The sequence below is a fragment of the Engystomops pustulosus genome, chromosome 1, assembly GCF_040894005.1.
Source record: "Engystomops pustulosus chromosome 1, aEngPut4.maternal, whole genome shotgun sequence".
Taxonomy (NCBI): domain Eukaryota; kingdom Metazoa; phylum Chordata; class Amphibia; order Anura; family Leptodactylidae; genus Engystomops; species Engystomops pustulosus.
In genome coordinates, this window is record NC_092411.1 from 159,186,054 (window position 1) to 159,209,021 (window position 22,968).

At 41.5% G+C, this 22,968-nt stretch overlaps 1 protein-coding gene across 1 annotated transcript in view; it reads left to right on the top strand.

Moving 5' to 3' along the window:
- Window positions 1-3,965: 3,965 nt before the first annotated feature.
- ATCAY (ATCAY kinesin light chain interacting caytaxin) overlaps window positions 3,966-22,968 on the top strand; it is a 46,365-nt gene continuing 27,362 nt past the window's right edge. Inside the window, exons 1-2 of the mRNA XM_072113121.1 lie at window positions 3,966-4,315; window positions 4,966-5,096. Of these exons, the coding sequence (XP_071969222.1) occupies window positions 5,014-5,096 (83 nt within the window). The 5' untranslated portion in view covers window positions 3,966-4,315; window positions 4,966-5,013. The remainder of the gene's footprint in view (window positions 4,316-4,965; window positions 5,097-22,968) is intronic.

The following is a 22,968-nucleotide window of genomic DNA, read 5'->3' on the forward strand; positions in this document are numbered from 1 at the left end:
AGAATTCACTCCCCTCACTGGCCTGACTGTCCATCTCCTCCTCCTCCAACTCCTCTTCTTCTGCCCATACACGCTGAACAGTGAAGGTCTGAGCAATGCTCCCCTCTTGTGTCTCGCCAACATTCTCCTCCTCTTCCTCCTCATCCTCCTCCACCTCCTCCGATATGCGCTGAGAAACAGACCTGAGGGTGCTTTGGCTATCAACAAGGGAATCTTCTTCCCCCGTCTCTTGTGACGAGCGCAAAGCTTCCGACTTCATGCTGATCAGAGAGTTTTTCAACAGGCCAAGCAGCGGGATGGTGAGGCTGATGATGGCGGCATTGCCACTGACCATCTGTGTTGACTCCTCAAAGTTACTCAGCACCTGACAGATATCAGACATCCACGTCCACTCCTCATTGTAGACTTGAGGAAGCTGACTGACCTGACTACCAGTTCTGGTGGAAGTTGACATCTGGCAGTCTACAATCGCTCTGCGCTGCTGGTAAACTCTGGATAACATGGTTAATGTTGAATTCCACCTCGTGGGCACGTCGCACAACAGTCAGTGAGCGGGCAGTTGGAGGCGGCGCTGCGCTGCCCTGAGAGTGGCAGCATCTGTGCTGGACTTCCTGAAATGCGCACAGATGCGGCGCACCTTCGTGAGCAAATCAGACAGATTGGGGTATGTCTTGAGGAAACGCTGAACTATCAGATTTAACACATGGGCCAGGCATGGCACATGTGTCAGTCTGCCGAGTTGCAGAGCCGCCACCAGGTTACGGCCGTTGTCACACACAACCATGCCTGGCTTCAGGTTCAGCGGTGCCAGCCACAGATCAGTCTGCGCCGTGATGCCCTGTAATAGTTCTTGGGCGGTGTGCCTTTTATCGCCTAGGCTCAGCAGTTTGAGCTCCGCCTGCTGTCGCTTAGCGACGGCACTGCTGCTGTGCCTAGAGCTAGCGACTGATGGCGCCATGCCCAGGGATGGTAGTTCGGAGGAGGAGGTGGAGGAGGGGTGGGAGGAGGAGGAGGCATAGTAGGCCTGAAAGACCTGGACCGAGGTAGGCCCCGCAATCCTCGGCGTCGGCAGTATATGACCAGCCCCAGGGTCAGACTCGGTCCCAGCCTCCACCAAGTTAACCCAATGTGCCGTCAGCGATATATAGTGGCCCTGCCCGGCAGCACTCGTCCACGTGTCCGTGGTCAGGTGGACCTTGTCAGAAACGGCGTTGGTCAGGGCACGGATGATGTTGTCTGACACGTGCTGGTGCAGGGCTGGGACGGCACATCGGGAAAAGTAGTGACGGCTGGGGACCGAATACCGAGGGGCGGCCGCCGCCATGAGGTTGCGAAAGGCCTCGGTCTCTACTAGCCTATAGGGCAGCATCTCCAGGCTAAGCAATCTGGAGATGTGGACATTAAGGGCTTGGGCGTGCGGGTGGGTTGCACTATATTTCCATTTCCGCTCCAGCGTCTGGGGTATGGAGAGCTGAACGGTGGTGGATGCTGTGGAGGATCGTGGAGGCGACTATGGGGTTTTTGTGCCAGGGTCCTGGGCAGGGGGCTGACTATCAGCTGACACAGGGGAAGGAGCAGTGGTGTGCACGGCCGGAGGTGAACGGGCTTGGTGCCACTGAGTGGGGTGTTTAGCATTCATATGCCTGCGCATACTGGTGGTAGTTAAGCTAGTAGTGGTGGAACCTCTGCTGATCCTGGTTTGGCAAAGGTTGCACACCACAGTCCGTCGGTCATCCGGTGTTTCCTTAAAGAACCTCCAGACTTCTGAAAATCTAGCCCTCGCCGCGGGAGCCCTCGCCACGGGAGCTTCACTACGTGACACATTTGGCACTGATGAACCTGCTCTGGCCCTGCCTCTCCGTCTGGCCCCACCACTGCCTCTTCCAACCTGTTCTGGTCGAGGACTCTCCTCCGTCTCAGAAGCACTGTGTTCACCCGGCCACTCAACCCAGCTTGGGTCTGTCACCTCATCATCCTCCGATCCCTCAGTCTGCTCCCCCCTCGGACTTCCTGCCCTGACAACAACTTCACCACTGTCTGACAACCGTGTCTCCTCATCGTCGGACACCTCTTTACACACTTCTTCCACTACGTCAAGAAGGTCATCATCACCCACAGACTGCGACTGGTGGAAAACCTGGGCATCGGAAAATTGCTCAGCAGCAACCGGACAAGTGGTTTGTGACTGTGGGAAGGGTCCAGAAAACAGTTCCTCAGAGTATGCCGGTACAAATGCCAAATTTTCCTGGGAAAGGCAGACTGGGGGGGAGGAGGCTGAGGTGCAGGAGCTGGAGGAGTGCCGATTTCGGTGACATGGGTGGACTGCGTGGAAGACTGACTGGTGGACAAATTGCTCGAAGCATTGTCGGCAATCCACGACATCACCTGTTCGCACTGTTCTGGCCTCAACAGTGCTCTACCACGAGTCCCAGTAACTTCAGACATGAACCTAGGGAGTGTAGCTCTGCGGCGTTCCCCTGCTCCCTCATCAGCAGGTGGTGTCTCACCCCGCCCAGGACCACGGCCTCTGACCCCTGCAGTAGTTGGACGCCCACGTCCCGCCCTCGTCCTCTACCCCTAGCCCTCGGGTTAAACATTTTGAAAATTAAAGTTATAACTTTAAATTTTTTTTAACTTTTTTTTGTGTTTTTTAGTTTTTAAAACCAAACGATGCTATCCTATTGCTATGGCTATTTTCTAGCCAAGTATGAAAGCACACTGCTATGCCAGATGAGATGAAGCTGAGTTACGAAATAAACGTAAAATAAAAAGTAAATGGCAGACTGTGCCTAATTGAAATCAAACCCCTAATAAATTTTCCCACTTCGGTCTTTGCGATGGATATGTGCGTCACTAAGCGCTAAACACAACGGTCGCAAGTCTCACTACAAATTCCTCACAATATGGTAGTAGATGCACTGTAACAAGAAAGGACAGCCACCAGCAGATCAACCAGAAATAAAATATATAACGCTATTGTAGGCCTAAGTAAGCCGTTTGGATTCTCCTATGGTTATTTTCTAGCCAAGTATGAAAGCATACTGCTATGCCAGATGAGATGACGCTGAGTTATGAAAAAATAAACGTAAAATAAAAAGTAAATGGCAGACTGTGCCTAATTGAAATCAAACCCCTAATAAATTTTCCCACTTTGGTGTTTGAGGTGGATATGTGTGTCACTAAGAGCTAAACACAACGGTAGCAAGTCCCCCTGCAAATTCCTCACAATATGGTACTAGCTGCAAATAAAAAAAAAAAAAAGTATAACCACTGCTATCGACGTGTAAGGGTACCACGTCATGCTGGGTGGAGTGCAGAGTCTCCTGGCTTGTGATTGGCTCTGTTTCTGGCCGCCAAAAAGCAAAACGGCGGGAGCTGCCATTTTCTCGAGCGGGCGAAGTATTCGTCCGAGCAACGAGCAGTTTCGAGTACGCTAATGCTCGAACGAGCATCAAGCTCGGACGAGTATGTTCGCTCATCTCTAGTAATATACCATTCTTATGAAGTGTGTGGCATTGGATTTCATTTCGTTCTCTATAGAAGCATTTTATTTGTTGCACAAAACAAAGGAAAATCTCAAGACATAAGCAGTAATAACCTGGGGACTATAACATACATAAGATGTAAGAGATACAGTAAGATTTAAAAAATATATATATTACAATGTAAACAGTGTAAACACCATAAAATAGGCCAATCTCTTTGTATGTGTAATTTTAGTCTTGTTTTATAACATACCTAAAATTGTGTGTTCCCTTTCACGCAACACTTACAATACTATCGGTATCTTCAGAAACATAGGAGTTAATCCATCAGTATGCCTCTAAAAGCTTTTCCATCCTCTATCTGCTTGATAGAAGCTTTCTCGTTTGCTAGGATGCTAGGATGCTGCCATTCTCTATCCAATCAAAGCTTGCCTTTAATTCATAGAGGGAGGGGTGGTAGCTAATGGAGAATCAATCCCCCTCCTCCTCCTTTCTTCCTGTCTCCTCCATTGCATGTTCACAATAGCTGGTGCATCAGCTGCTAAACCTGTACCAGCTGTGAGATGATGATACAGAGCCCTGCACATCAATTCTATACACAAGACCACTGTGATGAGGACTGATTCACATAGCACGTCCCAAAAATGAGGGATTGCAGCATCTTTTCAGGCCTTTCAGTGCACAGAAAAAGTGCCCCATTCTCCGGGATTTAAATGAATCATTTCAGAGATGATCTCCTGGCAGATGAGGGCTGAGGTGGAAGACATTTCTGCGTAGCCATTTTACATGATTATTTATTTTGTGATCGACTGACTCCTCTGGGGTGACAGGTAGGACTCCAGTTGTTAATGACCATTCTTCTCAATATCATTTGTTGTACATTTCTCCCTTAACAGAAAGATTTACCAACAGCACATCCTTTTTGTGAGAGGAATTTAGTGTCCTTTACTTAAATGGAGAAGTTTAATAAGACACTTATACAAGGATGTTGATAGTAATTATACATTAGGTTTAGGAAACCTTCTTTGTAATATTTACTTTGTAATTATACTTTATGGTAAATTATATACCATTCAGTGCTTAGACCAGATGTGTAATATAGGACAATATTAGAAACTATATTGATATCAAGCAGTACAAGCATAATAAATAAACTCAGTTTGGACAACTGTATTATTAGTAATTTAGCACCACTTAAAATAATACATACAGAAAAGCACAAGAATGGTGAGGTAAACATGAGGGCCTTTTTAGTTTGGTATTTTGAATGGCTTCTAAGTTTTTTGAGACATTAAATCACTTACATCCAAAATTGCATAAATTGCATTATAAACTTGTTGTAATATATATTGGTCTTACTTTGGCTCATATCTGTAGGATAAATGTAAGGAGCAGCATAGCAGTAACTGCGAGAAATAAGACAAACTCATTTATTACAAATTGTGTTAAAGCTGTATAATACCAATTGTAACTTTTTTAGGGTCCTTAGCTGGTGTTGTATACTTAACCGCTGAATACTACAAAAGTGATGGGAACTACAGAGGCCACATTGCGTATGGAAAATGTTGACGTGGAAGTTAAAGAAGAATGGCAGGATGAGGACTTTCCAAGGTAAGTTAATAAGAATAATCCTTATTTAAATAGCACCATCAAATTCTGTAGCACTTCACAGATTCTGGGGAGCATACAAATAAAATAAGACATTACAGAGTAATAACAGTCATAGGAAACAATAGGAGTGAGGTCCCTGTTCACAACAGCTTACCGTCTATGAGTTCTTCTACGTAAGTGAGTGAATGAATTTATACTGTATATCTTCGAAAGAGAAAGGCTGATTATTATTAAAGGGGTATTCCAGGAATCAGCATAAAATATAAGCTAGTTAATAATTAGCTGTTATTTAAAATTTTGGTCCCCTAAGCAGAAAAATTCTGTGGACATACAATGTAATGAAGAATTAAAATGCTACTGGCCCTTTAATCAGTCCGGTGATTTCCTCCATGCCGAGCAGACACATACAAGATCACCGCTGGTCACATGTCCACATCACATGTCCTGGATCTGCCTGGGCAGGTCATGTGATCACTACTACATTTGGCTGTAGTCAATTGGTTGCAGTGCATCCAGTATGGGCAGTGTTGTGGTGATGTGCAGGGATGGCAGTTACCCATCATTACTGTGGTAACAGAGCAAGAAAGTCTGTTAGATCATCACCGGGAGCAGAGCATATGAGGTAGGAGGAGTTACTGAGAACTAAAGGATCATGGAACCTGTAGTTTCCAGTGGCGACATCTTGGTGATAACTCCACATACTTTAGAGAGGCAATAAAATTTTGTGAATCATAAAATGAAACTATTTAAGCTCCATTTTGTGACTAATGACGTTGAGTTTTGTTATATTAATTTATTTATAGCATCATGGGTTTTTGTATCAGACCTTCATATTCCCAGAATACCCCTTTAATAATAAATACAAAGCTTAGCAAAACTAGAATAATATAGATTAAAAACCTTAACACAAATAAACTTTCGAGAAAACATAATGCGGAACATTTACTTAGAACAGTGCAAACTGCACTATGCCTGTGTAGTGTGCGGAAGGTGCCAGATTCAGGATTTCTGGTGCACGTTCTTCATGAATTTGGTGCACCCTGCACTGTTCCGATAGAATATCCTGACCACAGTTTATGCAAAATAATTATTTGCTTACATCCAATGTGGACATGGGCAAGGAAACATAATGACTTCTAAAAGATTTCACTACTACTTCCAATCATTCTTCACAGTCTTAGGCTGCATGCAGATAAATGGGAGAGGAGGAGGGATGGGGGAGCGGTGCCAAATTAATAGAAATAACAACCCCCAGTTATTACAAATAACCACTCAAATATGATAATCAAACATATACCTTTAAACTGACACTGAAGATTCTAAACCCAAAGAATAATGTGCTAATCAATTTTTTTGTGTCACAAAACATTATTGTTTTTCAATGTTTATTGTTTTTCGACAGATGTCAAGGGAAAGTTAGTTGGTTATGAGAAGTCAACTGATCCTACTAAATCATCCCGAACATCTCCTCTATTTGGCTAATGCATAAAGTGCCTCTCACTCTGGAGGTTCCACTGTCCATGCATTACTCAAATTACACTATTATCATCATTATGAACTCATGGCTAGGTGACCATTAAAGCAAGCAGAATGTCGAAAATAGACATATTTTAGATATTGTTCTGTGGTAAGAGTATCCCATAAGAAGGAAATTGGGACATTAATCAATGGGCATTATCACAGTTGTTGGTGTCTTAACAATTCATTCAACAATTCTTTAATTAAAGGGGTTATCCGGGTTTAAAAAATTTTTTATGGCCGGGGTGGGGAGGGCTATTTAAACATAATAAACATGTACTTACCTCCTCCGGTGCTGCCGATGTCCCGCGCCGCGGCCCGTCTTCTCCGTGCGCCGGTTTCAGTACAAGGGCGCACAGGGAGCTTCCGGCCGGCCGGAAGCTCCCATGCGCACCATCTCCCAGCGCTTACAACGCTGAGAGATAGGGATGGATGGGAGGAGCCGCCCATAACGCGGACCGGAAGCTCCCTGTACGCGGCTTCCGTGCCCCTGTTTGTTTACAGGGGCACGGATCGAAGTGACCGCGGCGCGGGACATCGGCGGCGCCGGAGGAGGTAAGTCCATGTTTATTATGTTTAACTAGCCCTCCCCAGCCCGGCCATAACAAAAAATTTTTAAACCCGGATAACCCCTTTAAGCACTCCATACACTCTAAGGAAAGAATACATAATTTAGCTTTAGAACACTGGACAGTAAAATCATTACTTTCTTTACAGATTCCAATATGCAAAGTTTATTTTAATAGACTATTTGTCAGGCCTTGCTAGTTGCAGCTGCAATGTAGCCATGGTCCTTTACTTTAACAGTGCATAATGGCTTAGTGTCTACAACAGGAGACAATGTTCCCAATGTCTATTCATTCACTACTAAGTAGATGCAATCTTGCAGCTGCAAAATATTGTAAGTAAAATAAATTAAAAAGGTAAATGATCACCCCTTTTCATTACCACCAGTAAAATTAAAATGAATCATACTGATAGATCAACAATAACATTCCTGGTTAAGTGTAGCTAAATCATTTTTATTGCTTAAAAAAGGTTGATAAAAGTAAAGTTTTGGAATATACTTAATCACCCCGTTAGTGATGAAGTTAACTTCACCTTGATCACCAAGCCATATTTTTCAAAACTGCCATGTGGCACTTTAACATACCCAGGTAGTTGTGAGATTGTTTTCCAATGACAAGTTGTACTTTCTCATGTACAAGTTGGATGTGTTGATATGGTTGATATGTTTTGCATTTATTTGTGAAAATATAGGGAATTAGGTGAAAATATGGAAAAATTAGCAGTTTTCAAGATTCTAAATGTTCTGCATGTAACTCCTACAGTCACTGCATTGACCAAGGGATTTAGGGGGTTAAACAGTCTGGGTAGGGACTTATTCCAATCTGGATTGTTAGAGCAGGTGCCTGGCTGCCATAAGATAGCAACTGCTCTTTCCTGTACTTCCCATGGACTTCAAAAAAGCTTTCAGAAACACTTCTCACTTTTAGGAAGAAAGCCTAACCTCCTGTAGCCCTTTGGCCTCATTAGCATAATTTTAAAGTAGATTAACGAGTCTTTTAATTTTTATGCTTTGTGTCGGAAAAATTTGTAATAATAATAATCTTTATATAGCGCCAAATTCTGCAGCGCTTTACAAATCATAGGGGACATGTACAAATATAATATTACATTACAGAGTACAAACAGTCATATGGAACAATAGGAGTGAGGGCCCTGCTCACAAGAGCTTACAGACTATGTGGATGAGGGGGTGACACAAGTGGTCCAGCCAGTATTATAAATGACCACTGGTGGAAAATATAAAACATTTGAATTTCACTAGATGAGGGACTAAAAGGAAATCACATTCTTAGATACATTCTTTAACCAGTCGCTGCACTAATCGTGGGTGTTAATCCATTGAATGCCTCCGGCAAAGCTAGCATTTTAAAGCCAGTGATGCATGGGTGCTGCCATATTGCCTCAGATCATCACACTCCGTGACATCAATGGGCGGATATCTGTAATTATGCTAGCTTGGAGTCTATATAAGACTCCAGGACCTGTTATGAGGTATTGGCAAGTCCCAAAATTTCCTATCGAAATATAAAAATGGTTATTTCCATTGGTGAAGCCCATAATAGCACCCAAATGTCTGAATCAATATTTTTCATTTTGCAACACTTACACAATTTAATAAAAAGTGATAAATAGGTAGTAAAGTCCCCAAATGAAAACATAATTCTGTCCTGCAAAAAAATGCCATATTTCATACCTCCATCCACTGTACTGTAGTATGAAAAAGTTATTAGCTACAAAAAGTTGAAACAAAAATATTTTTTGTACAATAGGTTTTAATTTTTAAAAATCTTTTATAACATAATAAAACTTACCGTATATACCGGCGTATAAGACGACTTTTGAAGACAGAAAAATCTTCTGTCTTCTCTGGGGTCGTCTTATACGCCGGTAATCGTCTTATACGGCGGCGGTCGGGTCCCGGTGCATGGAGAGGGCTCACGGGCTGAGCCCTCTCCATAGCCGGTAAGTCTTTGCTGCATATTGCAGCAAAGGCTTACCGGTAACACCCGCGATCGGTGCTAGCACCGATCGTGGGTGTTTGCACAGCGATGGCAGCCTCAAAAAGACATCGGGGCGCATACTCACCCTCCGTTGGCCCCGTTGTCCGCGCTGTGCTGTCTTCAGTCTTCCGCGCCGTCTTCTTTCTTCTGCTGGGCGCCGCCATGCTTTTCCCCGGGGCGGCGCCTAGTATGACGTCAGCAGCGGCGCGTCATACTAGGCGCCTGCCGCGGAAGATCAATGGCGGCGCCCGGCAGAAGAAAGAAGACAGCGCGGAACACTGAAGACGAGCCGCGCGGACATCGGGGGAGCAGCGCAGACATCGGGGCCACCGGAGGGTGAGTATATAAGGTTTTTTTTTTTTTTTAATGCTGGGCTGGGCTGTATACTACTGAGGGCTGTGCTGTATACTACTGGGGGCAGTGCTGTATACTACTGGGGGCTGTGCTGTATACTACTGGAGGCAGTGCTGTATACTACTGGGGGCTGTGCTGTATACTACTGGGGGCTGTGCTGTATACTACTGGGGGCAGTGCTGTATACTACTGGGGGCTATGCTGTATACTACTGGGGGCTGTGCTGTATACTACTGGGGGCTGTGCTGTAATGGTAATGTTGTTGTTGTATGCCTTATGTTTATGAGCGACAGTTTTCCTGCTATATACCTGCATGTCATAAGAATTTACATTAAAAAAAGGACCATGTTAAATTCAAATCTGTTTTTTTTTAAATTTTTACCGGTGTTTTGTATGCGTTGGAAAAGGGGTAGTCTTATACGGCGAATATATCTTTAACTCTATATTTTAAACAGGAAAGTAGGGGGGTCGTCTTATACACCAGGTCGTCTTATACGCCGGAATATACGGTATATGAATTTGATCGTACCAATCTGAAAAATAAATGAAACAGTGAAAGCCGCAAAAGAAGAGCCCACAAGAAAATGGTGAAAATGTGTTTTTTTTTAATTTCACCACATTTGGAGTTTTTTGCCACTTCCCAGGATATGGCATGAAATAAAATACCATTACTAGGATGTACAACTTGTGACACAGAAAACAAGCACAAGCAAAAAATTATATTGTAGTGGTATCTCTGGGACTACAAATACATTATGATACCCTATATTTTCCAGCCAAATCTTCAAAAACCAAACAGCCTTGCTGTAACAGTAGCTTACAACCCATGTGTTAGATTGCAATATTCAGAAGACGTTGTAACCAAACTGTGTGCTACTTTCAAAAATTTCCGTGCTGCCTGTCCTGACCTACCGCTATGTTCCCCACTCTGATCCTGTGCTGCATGTCTCGACCTCCTGCCTTTCCCCAACTACAAGTTTGCAAGAAGATTCTGTACTATACCTTGGCCGCCCCCATGGACAAAGTTGCGTCTGTAGAACGACCTGGTGGTACCATGCCGCAACAAGTCCAACTTGCTTTGCGGTGGGCTCTGGTGAAAACCGGGTACCACTTACACTCCAGTCCCAGGTGTAGGCTTACGTCATCATTGGTGGTGGTCCAGTGGATCCACTACCCCTGGTTCCTGACGCGGATTCACATGAATGCAGAATGATTAGCAGCTGGGTGGGCTGTGAAAATGTGTAAAAGGAGTGTGAAAAATGTGAAATTTTACTGTTTGCATTGTTGAAGGCTAGCAAGACTAGGTTGGACTTGATGGACTTGCGTCTCCTTCCAGCCTTATATACTATACTATACTATACTAAGACTATAAATATGTAGGTATGCAGGTTTGATGATCCAAACTCACAGGAAGGAAGACTTTATCCGCATCTCAGGTGCAATCCTTTAATATAATTTATAATTAAAATGTTAAAAAAATATTTCTATACAAAGCGAAGACATGTTTCAGACTCCTCAGTTCACAATCCCATAATAATGGAATACATATTTAACCCCTTAGTGACCTATGACACATCCAGGTTTGTGAATACTTTGCACCCCAGGACGTGTATTTACATCCTGTCACAGTGACAAATTTAATAAAAAAGCATGCCAAAAATCCAGATTTTTGCGCATCCAGCTAAACAAAAAAAGCATTGAAAAGTGATCAAAAAGTCACATTTACACCACAATGGTTTCGATAAAAAATACAACTCGCAAAAAATAAGCCCTAATACAGCTCGATCAACAAAAAATCTAAATGCTTCAGCTCTCAGTACACAGCAATACAAAAAATTTATTAAAGTCCCCTAAATGGCCACTATATAATAAAACTCCTACATATAATAAAAAGTGAAAATCACAAAACATTCCCCACCTACAGTATACGTTAAATCATCACTGAACCCTTATGGTAAATACCGTAAAAAATTATTAAAAAAACAATAAAAACTAGCATTTTTGTGCATGCAACTAAACAAAGAAGCAATAATAAGTGATTAAACTGTCAGATTTACACCACAATGATTCCAGCCACGTTTTACACCACATTCTGCAAAAAACACAAGCCTTAATAAAGCTCAATCAACAAACAAATTAAAATGTGATGCCACTTTGAAGATGGCTATGCAAAATCAAGTGATTTTTCTCTCTTTTTTCTATATACCGTATATACTCGAGTATAAGCCGACCCGAGTATAAGCCGAGGCCCCTAATTTTACCACAAAATACTGGGAAAACATATTGACTCGAGTATAAGCCGAGGGTGGGAAATGCATTAGTCACAGCTTCCCCAGTATAAAGCCAGCCCCTGCCCCAGTGTATATAGCCTGCCGCCGCTGCGGGACAGATCGCACAGAAGATATACAGGTGTCGCCGGAAAAGTGAGTTTAGATATATTTATTTTTTTGACTCGAGTATAAGCCGAGTTTGGGTTTTTCAGCACATTTTTTGTGCTGAAAAACTAGGCTTATACTCGAGTATATAAGGTAAATGGAATATTGTTGTAATCATACTGATCCATAGATTATAGATAACATATTTATGCTATACGGTGTATAAAACAAAAAGTAAAAGTAAAAAAGAAGTATCACATTTTTTTTTACATTCCTGCCAAGAAAGTTAACAAAATATAATCAATGGGGTATAGCCACCCCAAAATAATATTACTATACTCCATGAGGGGGTTCGCTTTCAAATGGAGTTACTTTTTGGGGGTTTCTCTTGTTCTGGTGTTATACACTCACCGGCCACTTTATTAGGTACACCATGCTAGTAACGGGTTGGACCCCCTTTTGCTTTCAGAACTGCCTCAATTCTTCGTGGCATAGATTCAACAAAGTGCTGAAAGCATTCCTCAGAGATTTTGGTCCATATCGACATGATGGCATCACACAGTTGCCGCAGATTTGTCGGCTGCACATCCATGATGCGAATCTCCCGTTCCACCACAACCCAAAGATGCTCTATTGGATTGAGATCTGGTGACTGTGGAGGCCATTTGAGTACAGTGAACTCATTGTCATGTTCAAGAAACAAGTCTGAGATGATTCCAGCTTTATGACATGGCGCATTATCCTGCTGAAAGTAGCCATCAGATGTTGGGTACATTGTGGTCATAAAGGGATGGACATTGTCAGCAACAATACTCAGGTAGGCTGTGGCGCTGCAACGATGTTTAATTGGTACCAAGGGGCCCAAAGAGTGCCAAGAAAATATTCCCCACACCATGACACCACCACCACCAGCCTGAACCGTTGATACAAGGCAGGATGGATCCATGCTTTCATGTTGTTGACGCCAAATTCTGACCCTACCATCCATATGTCGCAGCAGAAATCGAAACTCATCAGACCAGGCAACGTTATTCTAATCTTCTACTGTCCAATTTCGATGAGCTTGTGCAAATTGTAGCCTCAGTTTCCTGTTCTTAGCTGAAAGGAGTGGTCTTCTGCTGCTGTAGCCCATCTGCCTCAAAGTTCGATGTACTGTGCGTTCAGAGATGCTCTTCTGCCTACCTTTGTTGTAACGGGTGGCGATTTGAGTCACTGTTGCCTTTCTATCAGCTCGAACCAGTCTGCCCATTCTCCTCTGACCTCTGGCATCAACAAGGCATTTCCGCCCACAGAACTGCCGCTCACTGGATGTTTTTTTTTTTTTCGGACTATTCTCTGTAAACCCTAGAGATGGTTGTGCGTGAAAATCCCAGTAGATCAGCAGTTTCTGAAATACTCAGACCAGCCCTTCTGGCACCAACAACCATGCCACGTTCGAAGGCACTCAAATCACCTTTCTTCCCCATACTGATGCTCGGTTTGAACTGCAGGAGATTGTCTTGACCATGTCTACATGCCTAAATGCACTGAGTTGCCGCCATGTGATTGGCTGATTAGAAATTAAGTGTTAACGAGCAGTTGGACAGGTGTACCTAATAAAGTGGCCGGTGAGTGTAGACTGAGCAAATGCTACACAGCACCTGAAATTTGTTTCAGCCCTCAAAATTTAGAAATCATACAATCACTAGTTTTTCAAAATGTTTACCAAATTTTACATGTTTTCATAAATAAATGCAAAGCATTTCAACCAAAATATACAACTAAGGGGAAGTACACCATGTCACCAAAAAACTATCTGAAAATCACCTTGGTCAGTTAAAGTGTTCTAAAGTTACAATTATATTTAGTGACACATAGCAAATTTGAAAAATAAGGTGAAAATGAGCAGTATCCTTAAGGGGTTAAAGGTAAATTTGGCGGAAAGATGAAAGCAAACAGGGTGGTGGGTGAAGTACAAATTGATTGACAGTTGGTTTATAAATATAAAATAGCATAAAAAACTGTAAACTAACATAGTAAAGATGGTATACATAGGAACAGATACAAATATTTAGGAACATGGTTATTTATACATGCGGTCCCCAATTTACAGATGACCCCTAGTTACAAACGGACCTCTGGATGTTGGTAATTTACTGTACTTTAGCCCTAGGCTACATCGATCACCTCTAATATTTATCAAAGGTATCTGCAATTAAGCTTTGTTGTTAATCCTGCTTCATATGACAACCGAACATTTTTAACCCCTACGGGACACAGCATCTTTTGGCCTAAAGGACGCGGCCCCATTTTTCAAATCTGGCCTGTGTCACTATAAGTGGTTATAGCTTTGGAACGCTGTGAGATATCCAGGGGATTTTGAGATTGTTTTCTCGTGACACATTGTACTTCAAATTAGTTTAAAAATTTGGATGAAATCTTTTGCGTTTAGTTATGAAAAAAAACAAAATTTGGCAAAAATGTTGAAAAATTCTTTATTTTCAACGTTCTAAATTCTCTACTTTTGATTCAGAAAGTCATAGCACCCAAATAAATTCATAACTTACATTTCCCAAATGTCTGCTTTATGTTGGCATGGTTTTTTCAGATTCCACATATTTTACTAGAATGTTATGAAGCTCAGAATTTGGGTGCCATTTTTCACATTTTTTGTAAAATCGCCAAAACCTGTATTTAGATGGACCTGCACAGTTTCTAATTGACACTGAGAGGCCTAAATAATAGCGAGACTCGTAAATTACCCCATTGTGGAAACTACACCCCTCAACGTATGAAAAACCACTTTTAAGAAGTTTGTTAACCCTTTACGTGTTTTATAGGGGTTAAAACAAAATGGAGGTGGAGTCTGCAAATTGTAATATTTTTTCACAATACACTCATTTTGGGTGGAAAATTAAACATTTGTAATGGATAAAATGAAAAAAGGCTCCACAAAGTTTGATACGCAATTTCTCCCGAGTACACCGATACCCTACATGTGGTGGTAACCTGCTGTATGGGCGCACGGCTGGGCATAGAAGGGAAGGAGGCGCCATCCGGAGCAGATTTGCTGTCACATTGTACAGGCTATAATTTTTTTCTTTTTTTTAATGAGGACCTATAGGGGCTTATTTCTTTTGCCACATGAGATGCACTTTTCTAATACATAATTTTGGGGCATCTATAGCTAATTGGTGAGATTTAATTAACTCTTTGTTGGTGGAGGAAATGAAAATCATCAATTTTTAGGAAAATTTTTATGTGTTTTTTTTTTTGGCCGTTAACCATACCATGAAAATAGTATATTATTTTTATTCTTTGGGTCGCCACGTTTATGAAAATACTTCATTTATATATATTTTTTTATTTTTTCCCATTTTTACTGAATAAAAAGTAATTTGGCAAAATTGTTGTTAATTTTAGCATCACCGACTTACATATGCATAACTTTTTTATTTTTCACCTCAAAAATCTGTTTAAGGGCTTATTTTTTGCAAGAATGATAGCTCTTTTTAGTGGTCTTATTTTAGATTGCGTAACTTTTTAAAATCACTTTTTTAGAGCATTTTTAAAGGGCATTAATAAAAAATCATCTTTATCAGAGAGAGTTTTTTTAGGTTGTTTTTTACGGGGTTCACTTTGCGGATCTAATAACGATTCTGTTTTATTATACAGATTGTTACGGACGCAGGGATACCAAATATGTGGGGGTTTTGTGTATTTTATTCAATTGTACTGAATAAAAACTAATTTGGAGAAAATCTTATTCATTTTAGCATCACCATCTTTTTATATGCATAACTTTTTTATTTTTTGGCAGATAAATCTTGTTAGGGGCTTATTTTTTGCGAGAACAGTTGTTCTTTTTAGTGGGCTTATTTTGGAGTGCATAACATTTTTTAAATCACTTTTTAGAGCATTTTTTATAGGGTATTAATTAAAAATTATCTTTTTTCGGAACGTTTTTTGCGTTTTTTTCCTCCGGCGTTTACCGTGCGGGTCCAGTAACAATTCTGTTTTATTATGCAGATTGTTACGGACGCGGCAATACCAAATATGCGGGGTTTTTTTGTGTTTTTATGTTTTTTATACTTTATTAAGTTTTTTTATGGGAAAGTGACATTTTAGGGGCTTATATTTTTATGTATTAATTTTTTATTTATTATAATGTGTAGTGTTAACTGTTTTTGCATATTTTTACTTATACATACTTGAACTTAAACCAGTGATGCTCTGATCACTGGTTTAAGTTCAATACACTGCTCTACAATACTATTTTGCCTTGGTATATAGGGAGGGATCTTCTCAGATTATTGTAATTATTGAGACTATTATTATTATTATTATTATTATTGAGATGATTATTATTATTTTTACCATTATTAATAATCATCTCCATAATAATAAAATGTATAATAATAATAATAATAGTCTCAATAATTACAATAATAATCTCTGAGAAGATCCCTCTCTATATATCAGTGCATTAGTCTGTATCACAGTGTAACACTGGCTGATAACACTTCTTAGTTACCAGAAATCCCCAGCTCTGTATCACTGGGCTTATAGCTCAGTTAGTTAGGCTCCTGTCTATGGTGCAGAGGGTCCCAGGTTCGAATCTCAGCCTGGCCAAAACTTTATTTAATTTAATTATATAAAGAGCTTGTGTCTGGGGAAGACCTGGAGACCATATATGGACAGATAGAGATCTGAGCTGATGACGTGGTCCCTGCTCTCTCCACTAAGCCGACACTTCTCTGAAAAGGATTCCCTCCCGATGTCTGCTCTGGGGAACCCTAGGAGATGCAGTGACCATATATGGACAGATCTGAAGCTGATGACGTGGTCCCTGCTCTGCGCTAAGCCCGACACTTCTCTGAAAAGGATTCCCTCCCGATGTCTGTAGAAGCCATTCTGTACTGTGAGTTCAGACTTTCATAGTATTTACTATGCTGACACAGCGCCGGGACACAGCGCCGGGACACAGCGGGACCTGGGGGGGAAATCCGTGACAATATCATAGCTGCCCGTGACGCGGGGCAGGGGTACGAAAAACGGGAAAGTCCCGTCAAAATCGGGACGGTTGGGAGCTATGGTTAAAGTGATTAATAAGAGGCAGAAAATTAACTTATCACAGATGGTTGTAGCTTGTGATAATCCTGGCAAAACCAGAATTTAGGCACAACTACTAGACTTAGGCGCACAAAAGTGATAAATGTGGCCCATTGTCTGCTGCTACTGTGGCAGTCAGAAGATGAGCGGTGATTGGTTGCTCTTCTGCCACAGGCCATTAATATGAGCTCTGAGCTTTGATTGGTTACTATCAGCAATGAGTATAAGACAGGTTATGTGTAAGAAGGATGGGGATGCAGAGATTGGGGGAGGTAACCACAAATTTGCGGCCGCATGTACGTCCTTGCCGACGGCTGTGTAAATGAGCCTATAGTCAGAGACACTCAGAGACAGAAATGTTCAGAGACAGTCAGAGAGAGAGAGATACAAATAAAATATTTTGTTAACCCATTCTATTTTGTTATAACTAAAAGAAGTTAGTATGACACTATGACATAGTAGGACATTAGTAAGTATTCAGAACATAGCAAGGTTTTTAGGGAATTATTTATTTATTTATGTTATGATTATAGCTCACATCAGAGATACAACCATCATGTTTTTGATTGGAATGTAAATGAAGAAATTACAGAAGCCTGTAGGTGACAAAGTTCTTAAGGTTGCTCCCTAAAGACCACACATAGGACGGCCACTGTATTTTTGGTTAAATAGTTAGAAATAGATGCAGAACCCTGTAAGTGTCAAGATTCATACGGTCGCTAGTGGTGAGGCCATAATATTTCTGGTTAGGAAACAAGAGGAGTATATATAGAGGATTAAAAAGGAATGTACATGGCCGAATATAGTGGGTTAAATGAGGTGCATGGAGAAATATTAAAATAACTAAATGTTTAAAAAGAAATGATGACTTTTTTTATGATAGAATATTATAAATGTAAACAAAATTTTAAAAAATTATAGACAGCTCAGTGAAGAATGGTTTTGGGCATTTCATTAAGTCTGAGTTTGAGAATACAATATATTTCCCTCTTTTTAAGGCTTTCAAATGTGTTGAGGATATTTTCATCAATATAGTCAATGGGTATGATGATGGACAGTTTTGGGTTGTTGGTCCTTGTGAGTAAATAGAACATGTCTGGAATGACCATGATTGCTTTTTTATTTTGTATATTATATCTGTGTTGGTTCAAACAACAATTTAAACTCTGGTTCTGCCAACATATTGAATGCCACTTGAGCCTTCAATTAAATAGAGTACTGAGGGAGGGAGAAGGGGCATGGCTGGCGTTTTGCATGGGCAGCCTCACGTGGGAGCACTATATGGGGCACATGTATCATAGTTTGGTCTCTCTGAGGTGAATTTTAGAGACTTTTGGCGGATAGTTTTTGCACTATATGTATGATCATGTCTTTTTACTTGTGATACATGTTCAGTTTTTCCTGTCCTGGCAGGTGCAAATTTTGGCTTCTTTTTGAGACTTTTTGTTGCAAACGTCTCAAATCCACATGGACACAAGCCACGTGAGGAGGTTATATGCAGGAGTGGACACTACTGTTAATTTAGGATTTAACATGTTTCATTTTTACTGCATTTTGAAATTAATTACAACAGCTGAGGAGAGGTCATTTGCCTTATTTCATTACTTTAACATTTGAATTTACAAAACGCATAGTAAACGCAATGTTAACACATGCGTTAACACAGCATTTATATTGCGTTTTCTAAACACAAATGTTAACAGTAATGAAATAAGGCAAATCACCTCTCCTCAGCTGTTGTAATTAGTTTCAAAATGCATTAAAAATGCAATGTAACCGCTACGTGTGACCTCACCCTTAGAAGTAACCAATAAATTTTTTTTTTTTTAATTTAAAAATTTAAGAATTCTGACAAAAGAGGTTACTGTGCAAAATGTTAAACATTTAAAGCATGTGAAATAATTCCTATTTACATGTTAAAATCGGGTACATGAAAAAAAAAACCTCCTTTGCACCTGCCCTGGACCAGTTGCAGATTTGCGCCTACAAAAGTCTCAAAAAAGGCACTAAAAAGTGAAACCTAAGGGAAAAGTCATACGGAACAACTGATACATAAGGTACAGACAAGGCGTACTTGAAAAAGAACAGAGTTAAAATTTGCAAAAATAGCGCAAAATAGCAAAAGTCGCTAAAATTAGACAATTTGGCTAACTGAAACTATGATACATGTGCCCCAATTACATTTATGCAATATGAGCCATCCTGGCTTTATCCTGCCGTCCTCTGCAGAGGCATAGCTACCAGGGGGTCAAAGGGGGCTATGGCTCTTGGCCGCAGGGCTTTGAGAGGCTCACAGATGGGTCAACTCTGTGTCTAGGGAGTTGCATACAGTGACTAGTGCAGCCCTGCTCTAGTCTATGGCAGTGGTGGCGAACCTATGGCACTGGGGCCAGAGGCGGCACTCGGAGCCCTCTCTGTGGGCACCCAGGTCATCACCCCAGCATGAAGTTCACCATACAGGACTCAAAGAATCTGCCTCTAGAATCTTCCTACAATGAAAGGCGAATTTGCCTTCCTCCTTTCAACTGCGTTGGTGTTTTTAGGAGCCTGAACGATGAAAGTTGTCAAAGAACAAAGAGAAATAAATTACTGCTTAAATTGCTGTGCTGGCACCTTGCAATAAATAAGTGGCTTTTGGTTGAAGTTTGGGCACTCAGGCTCTAAAAGGTTTGCCATCACTGGTCTATGGTAATACATGTGTGCTGGCTCCAGACACACATGTATTACTATTGTATGTAGAATTTTGTATAGTTGCAGTTCCAGTCCTAGTGAGGGAGCTACGGCGCAGGTGTAAGTTCATAACTATCACCTTAAAAGTCAGTGTAGTGAAAAAAGCCAAGCTACTACCTCCAATTGCTGTCCAGATTGATCACAGAAAAAAAACACAGTGGGGGTCATTTATTAAGGGCCCGATTCGCGTTTTCCCGACGTGTTACCCGAATATTTCCGTTTTGCGCCGCTTGTACTTAAATTGCCCCGGGATTTTGGCGCACGCGATCGGATTGTGGCGCATCGGCGCTGGCATGCGCGCGACGGAAATCGGGGGGCGTGGCCGAACGAAAACCCGACGTATTCGGAAAAACCGCCGCATTTAAAAACCGAAAATGTGTCGCATAAGGACCGCTTACCTTCACCTGGTCCAGCTCGGTGCATTCCGGCGCGATGAGTTTACTTTCAGCGCAGCAGCGCCACCTGGTGGACGGCGGAAGAACTACCTTATTAAATCCCGGCCGGACCCGAATCCAGAGCGGAGAAGCCGCCGCTGGAACGCGAATGGACCGGGTAAGTAAATTTGCCCCAGTGTCTTATTTATGTTGAGCTGTTTTACTATCAAACTTATCCTGCTGATACAGAGAAGATTCATTGCCGTGATCCCGATCCGTGTGAACAGGACACAAAAGAAATTATACCGGAGAAATGTGGGCAGATTGGAAACTTGTCTGGGTTCCATTTGCAACATAAAGAAGACACTGGGGGTCATTTACTAAGGGCCCGAATCGCGTTTTTCCAGCGGGTTACGCAAATTTTTCCGTTTTGCACCGATTTTCCCTGTATTGCCCAGGGATTTTGGTGCACACGATCGGATTGTGGCGCATCGGCAGCGGCATTCACGCGACGGAAATCGGGGGCGTGGCCGTACGTAAACCAGACGGATTCGTAAAAACCGCCGCATTTAAAAAAAAAAAATGTCACTGGGCCAGGCTTGGTGAAGTGCAGTGCATTCCGAGGAACTTCAGCACAGCAGCGACACCTGGTGGACGTTGGAGGAACTGCCTTAAGTAAATGTGCCCCACTGTGTTTTTTTCTGTGATCAATCTGGAGAGCAATTGGAGGTAGTAGCTTGGTTTTTTCACTACAATGTATTTCTATTGACCTTAAATACCTGTGACAGTCCTTCAAAGTTCTTTTTTCATCAGCACGGAGGGAAAATAGAAAGACGGAGCACCTGTGAGGTAATTATGAGTTTTATGTGTGTCTCTGTGTCTTCCTATCTGTCATTTTTTCTGTCTGTTTGTTTTGTTAAAGTCTTCTTTGTAACTTTCCTACTTTTGGTATAGCACATTACTACTACACCTATCCTACATAAGGCTATTGCACAGTACTACTAACTTTAGTCTGTATACATCAGAGTACTACTACACCTATCCTGTTTATATGAGCACAGCTCAGTACTACCACTATCCTGTACATATGGGCAGAGTACAGTGCTACTGCTCCTATCCTGTATACATGGGGATAGCACAGTACTACTACTCCTATCCTGTATATACCGTAGTCTGACATGTCATTGTGTGTTTAATCTGAAAATTTTCTTGTGTCATATTTGATTTGATTAGGATAGCATTGTTATTATCTCCGAAACAATAGTAAAGTTCTTTTTACACTACACTACTCCTGGCATATTAGATGTATCTTACCTAGATTCCGTTCCTCCTTTTTTTTTACATAGCCATTGCAGTCCCACAGCAGTAGAACGCTCTAGTATTACATTTCCATGTTTACCTAGTTGCCCCCCCCACTCTGCTTCCGTACCTGTGAGTGTTCTACAAGCGTTCCACCAGTTAATATGTGCAGCCTTGTTTGTGTTTTGCGCTCCAACGAGCGTTCCATGACACCAGTTCTTGAGAGATCGCTATTGATCCACTATTAAGTATATATTGTCCCATATTGGTTAAATTATGAACAAAGTTTTAACAAAGTTTTTAACAAAGTTTACAGACATCTTCGAAATTAAGTTTTTTTAATATGAACAATTTTTTTCTCTTTTTTTTTTCTTGTAAGGGTTGACATCATTTCTGGACTTTTTATTATAAAAACAGTATGATAATATGTATGCCTATTGACCTGATGAAGTGCCCAGCATGAGGCGCAAAACGCGTTGTCTATCTGGGATCCACTGAGAGTATTTCTCTGAATACTGAGTACTGAGTTTTTTGGCATAAAACTAAATATACCATTAATTCTAATATCTCTAGAGCTTGGGCTGATATTTAAAACAGTGTAACTATGTTTTATCTTTTTACATATATTGTTGTGGGAGCTGCCGAGCCGGGGGGGCCCATCCCAAATGCTCCAAACCGCAGGGACCCTTAATCTGGCCCTGAGGATATCACTAGTCTCTCACACTGTTTTTGTGTGACTTTGGTCCACTCTGCTTCCAGTCTCTTCCACAGTTCTGTGACTGTTGTGGGTTTCTTTCTTTTGTGGGCCATAACTTTGTCACTCAGGATTTTCCAGAAGTTTTCTATTTGGTTTAAATTAGGAGTTTTTTGTTTAACATGTGTTATTGAAAACTGTTCTAATACACACTTATATTCATTCCATGTAGTTGTATGAGAAGTCCAACTGCTACAGAAAACATTCCCCAAACCATGACAGTTCCTCCTCCACCTTACACTGACTTTTTTACACACTTTGGCCCAGATTTATCAAAGGTAGTGCAAACTGCACAAAGTTTCCTGCACGAATGCGCCAGATCATTGAACACTGACGCACGGTCTTCAATTATCTGGCGCACCCTGTACTGCTCCGGAAGTGTGCACCATCTTTTTTTTAGGTGTACCTTTTATCATACAAATGTGTTAAAAACTCAGACTAAGCACTAAATTGCCCCTTTAGGTGCACGTTTTTCTATCTTGTCAAACAAAGTTGTGCTCCAAAGACGTTCTTTTCGGTGCAGAGTCAGACATAAAATTGGCATAGTCAGTTTAATAGATCTGGACCTTCAGGTTCACTGTATCCCCAGATGACAAACATATCCCATCAGATCCAAATACAATTTCCTTTCATCACTAGAATAAACTGTGGACCACTTCTCCTCAGCAAAGGTGAGCAGGGCCGCAGAATGGGGATCCCTTTAAAGTGGCCGTTTCGGGCACCCGTTAACGCCCGAATCGCCCACCAGCTAAATAAATCGCGCCTGTCTCTTTAAGACACAGGCGCGATTTATATGCGGAGCAACAC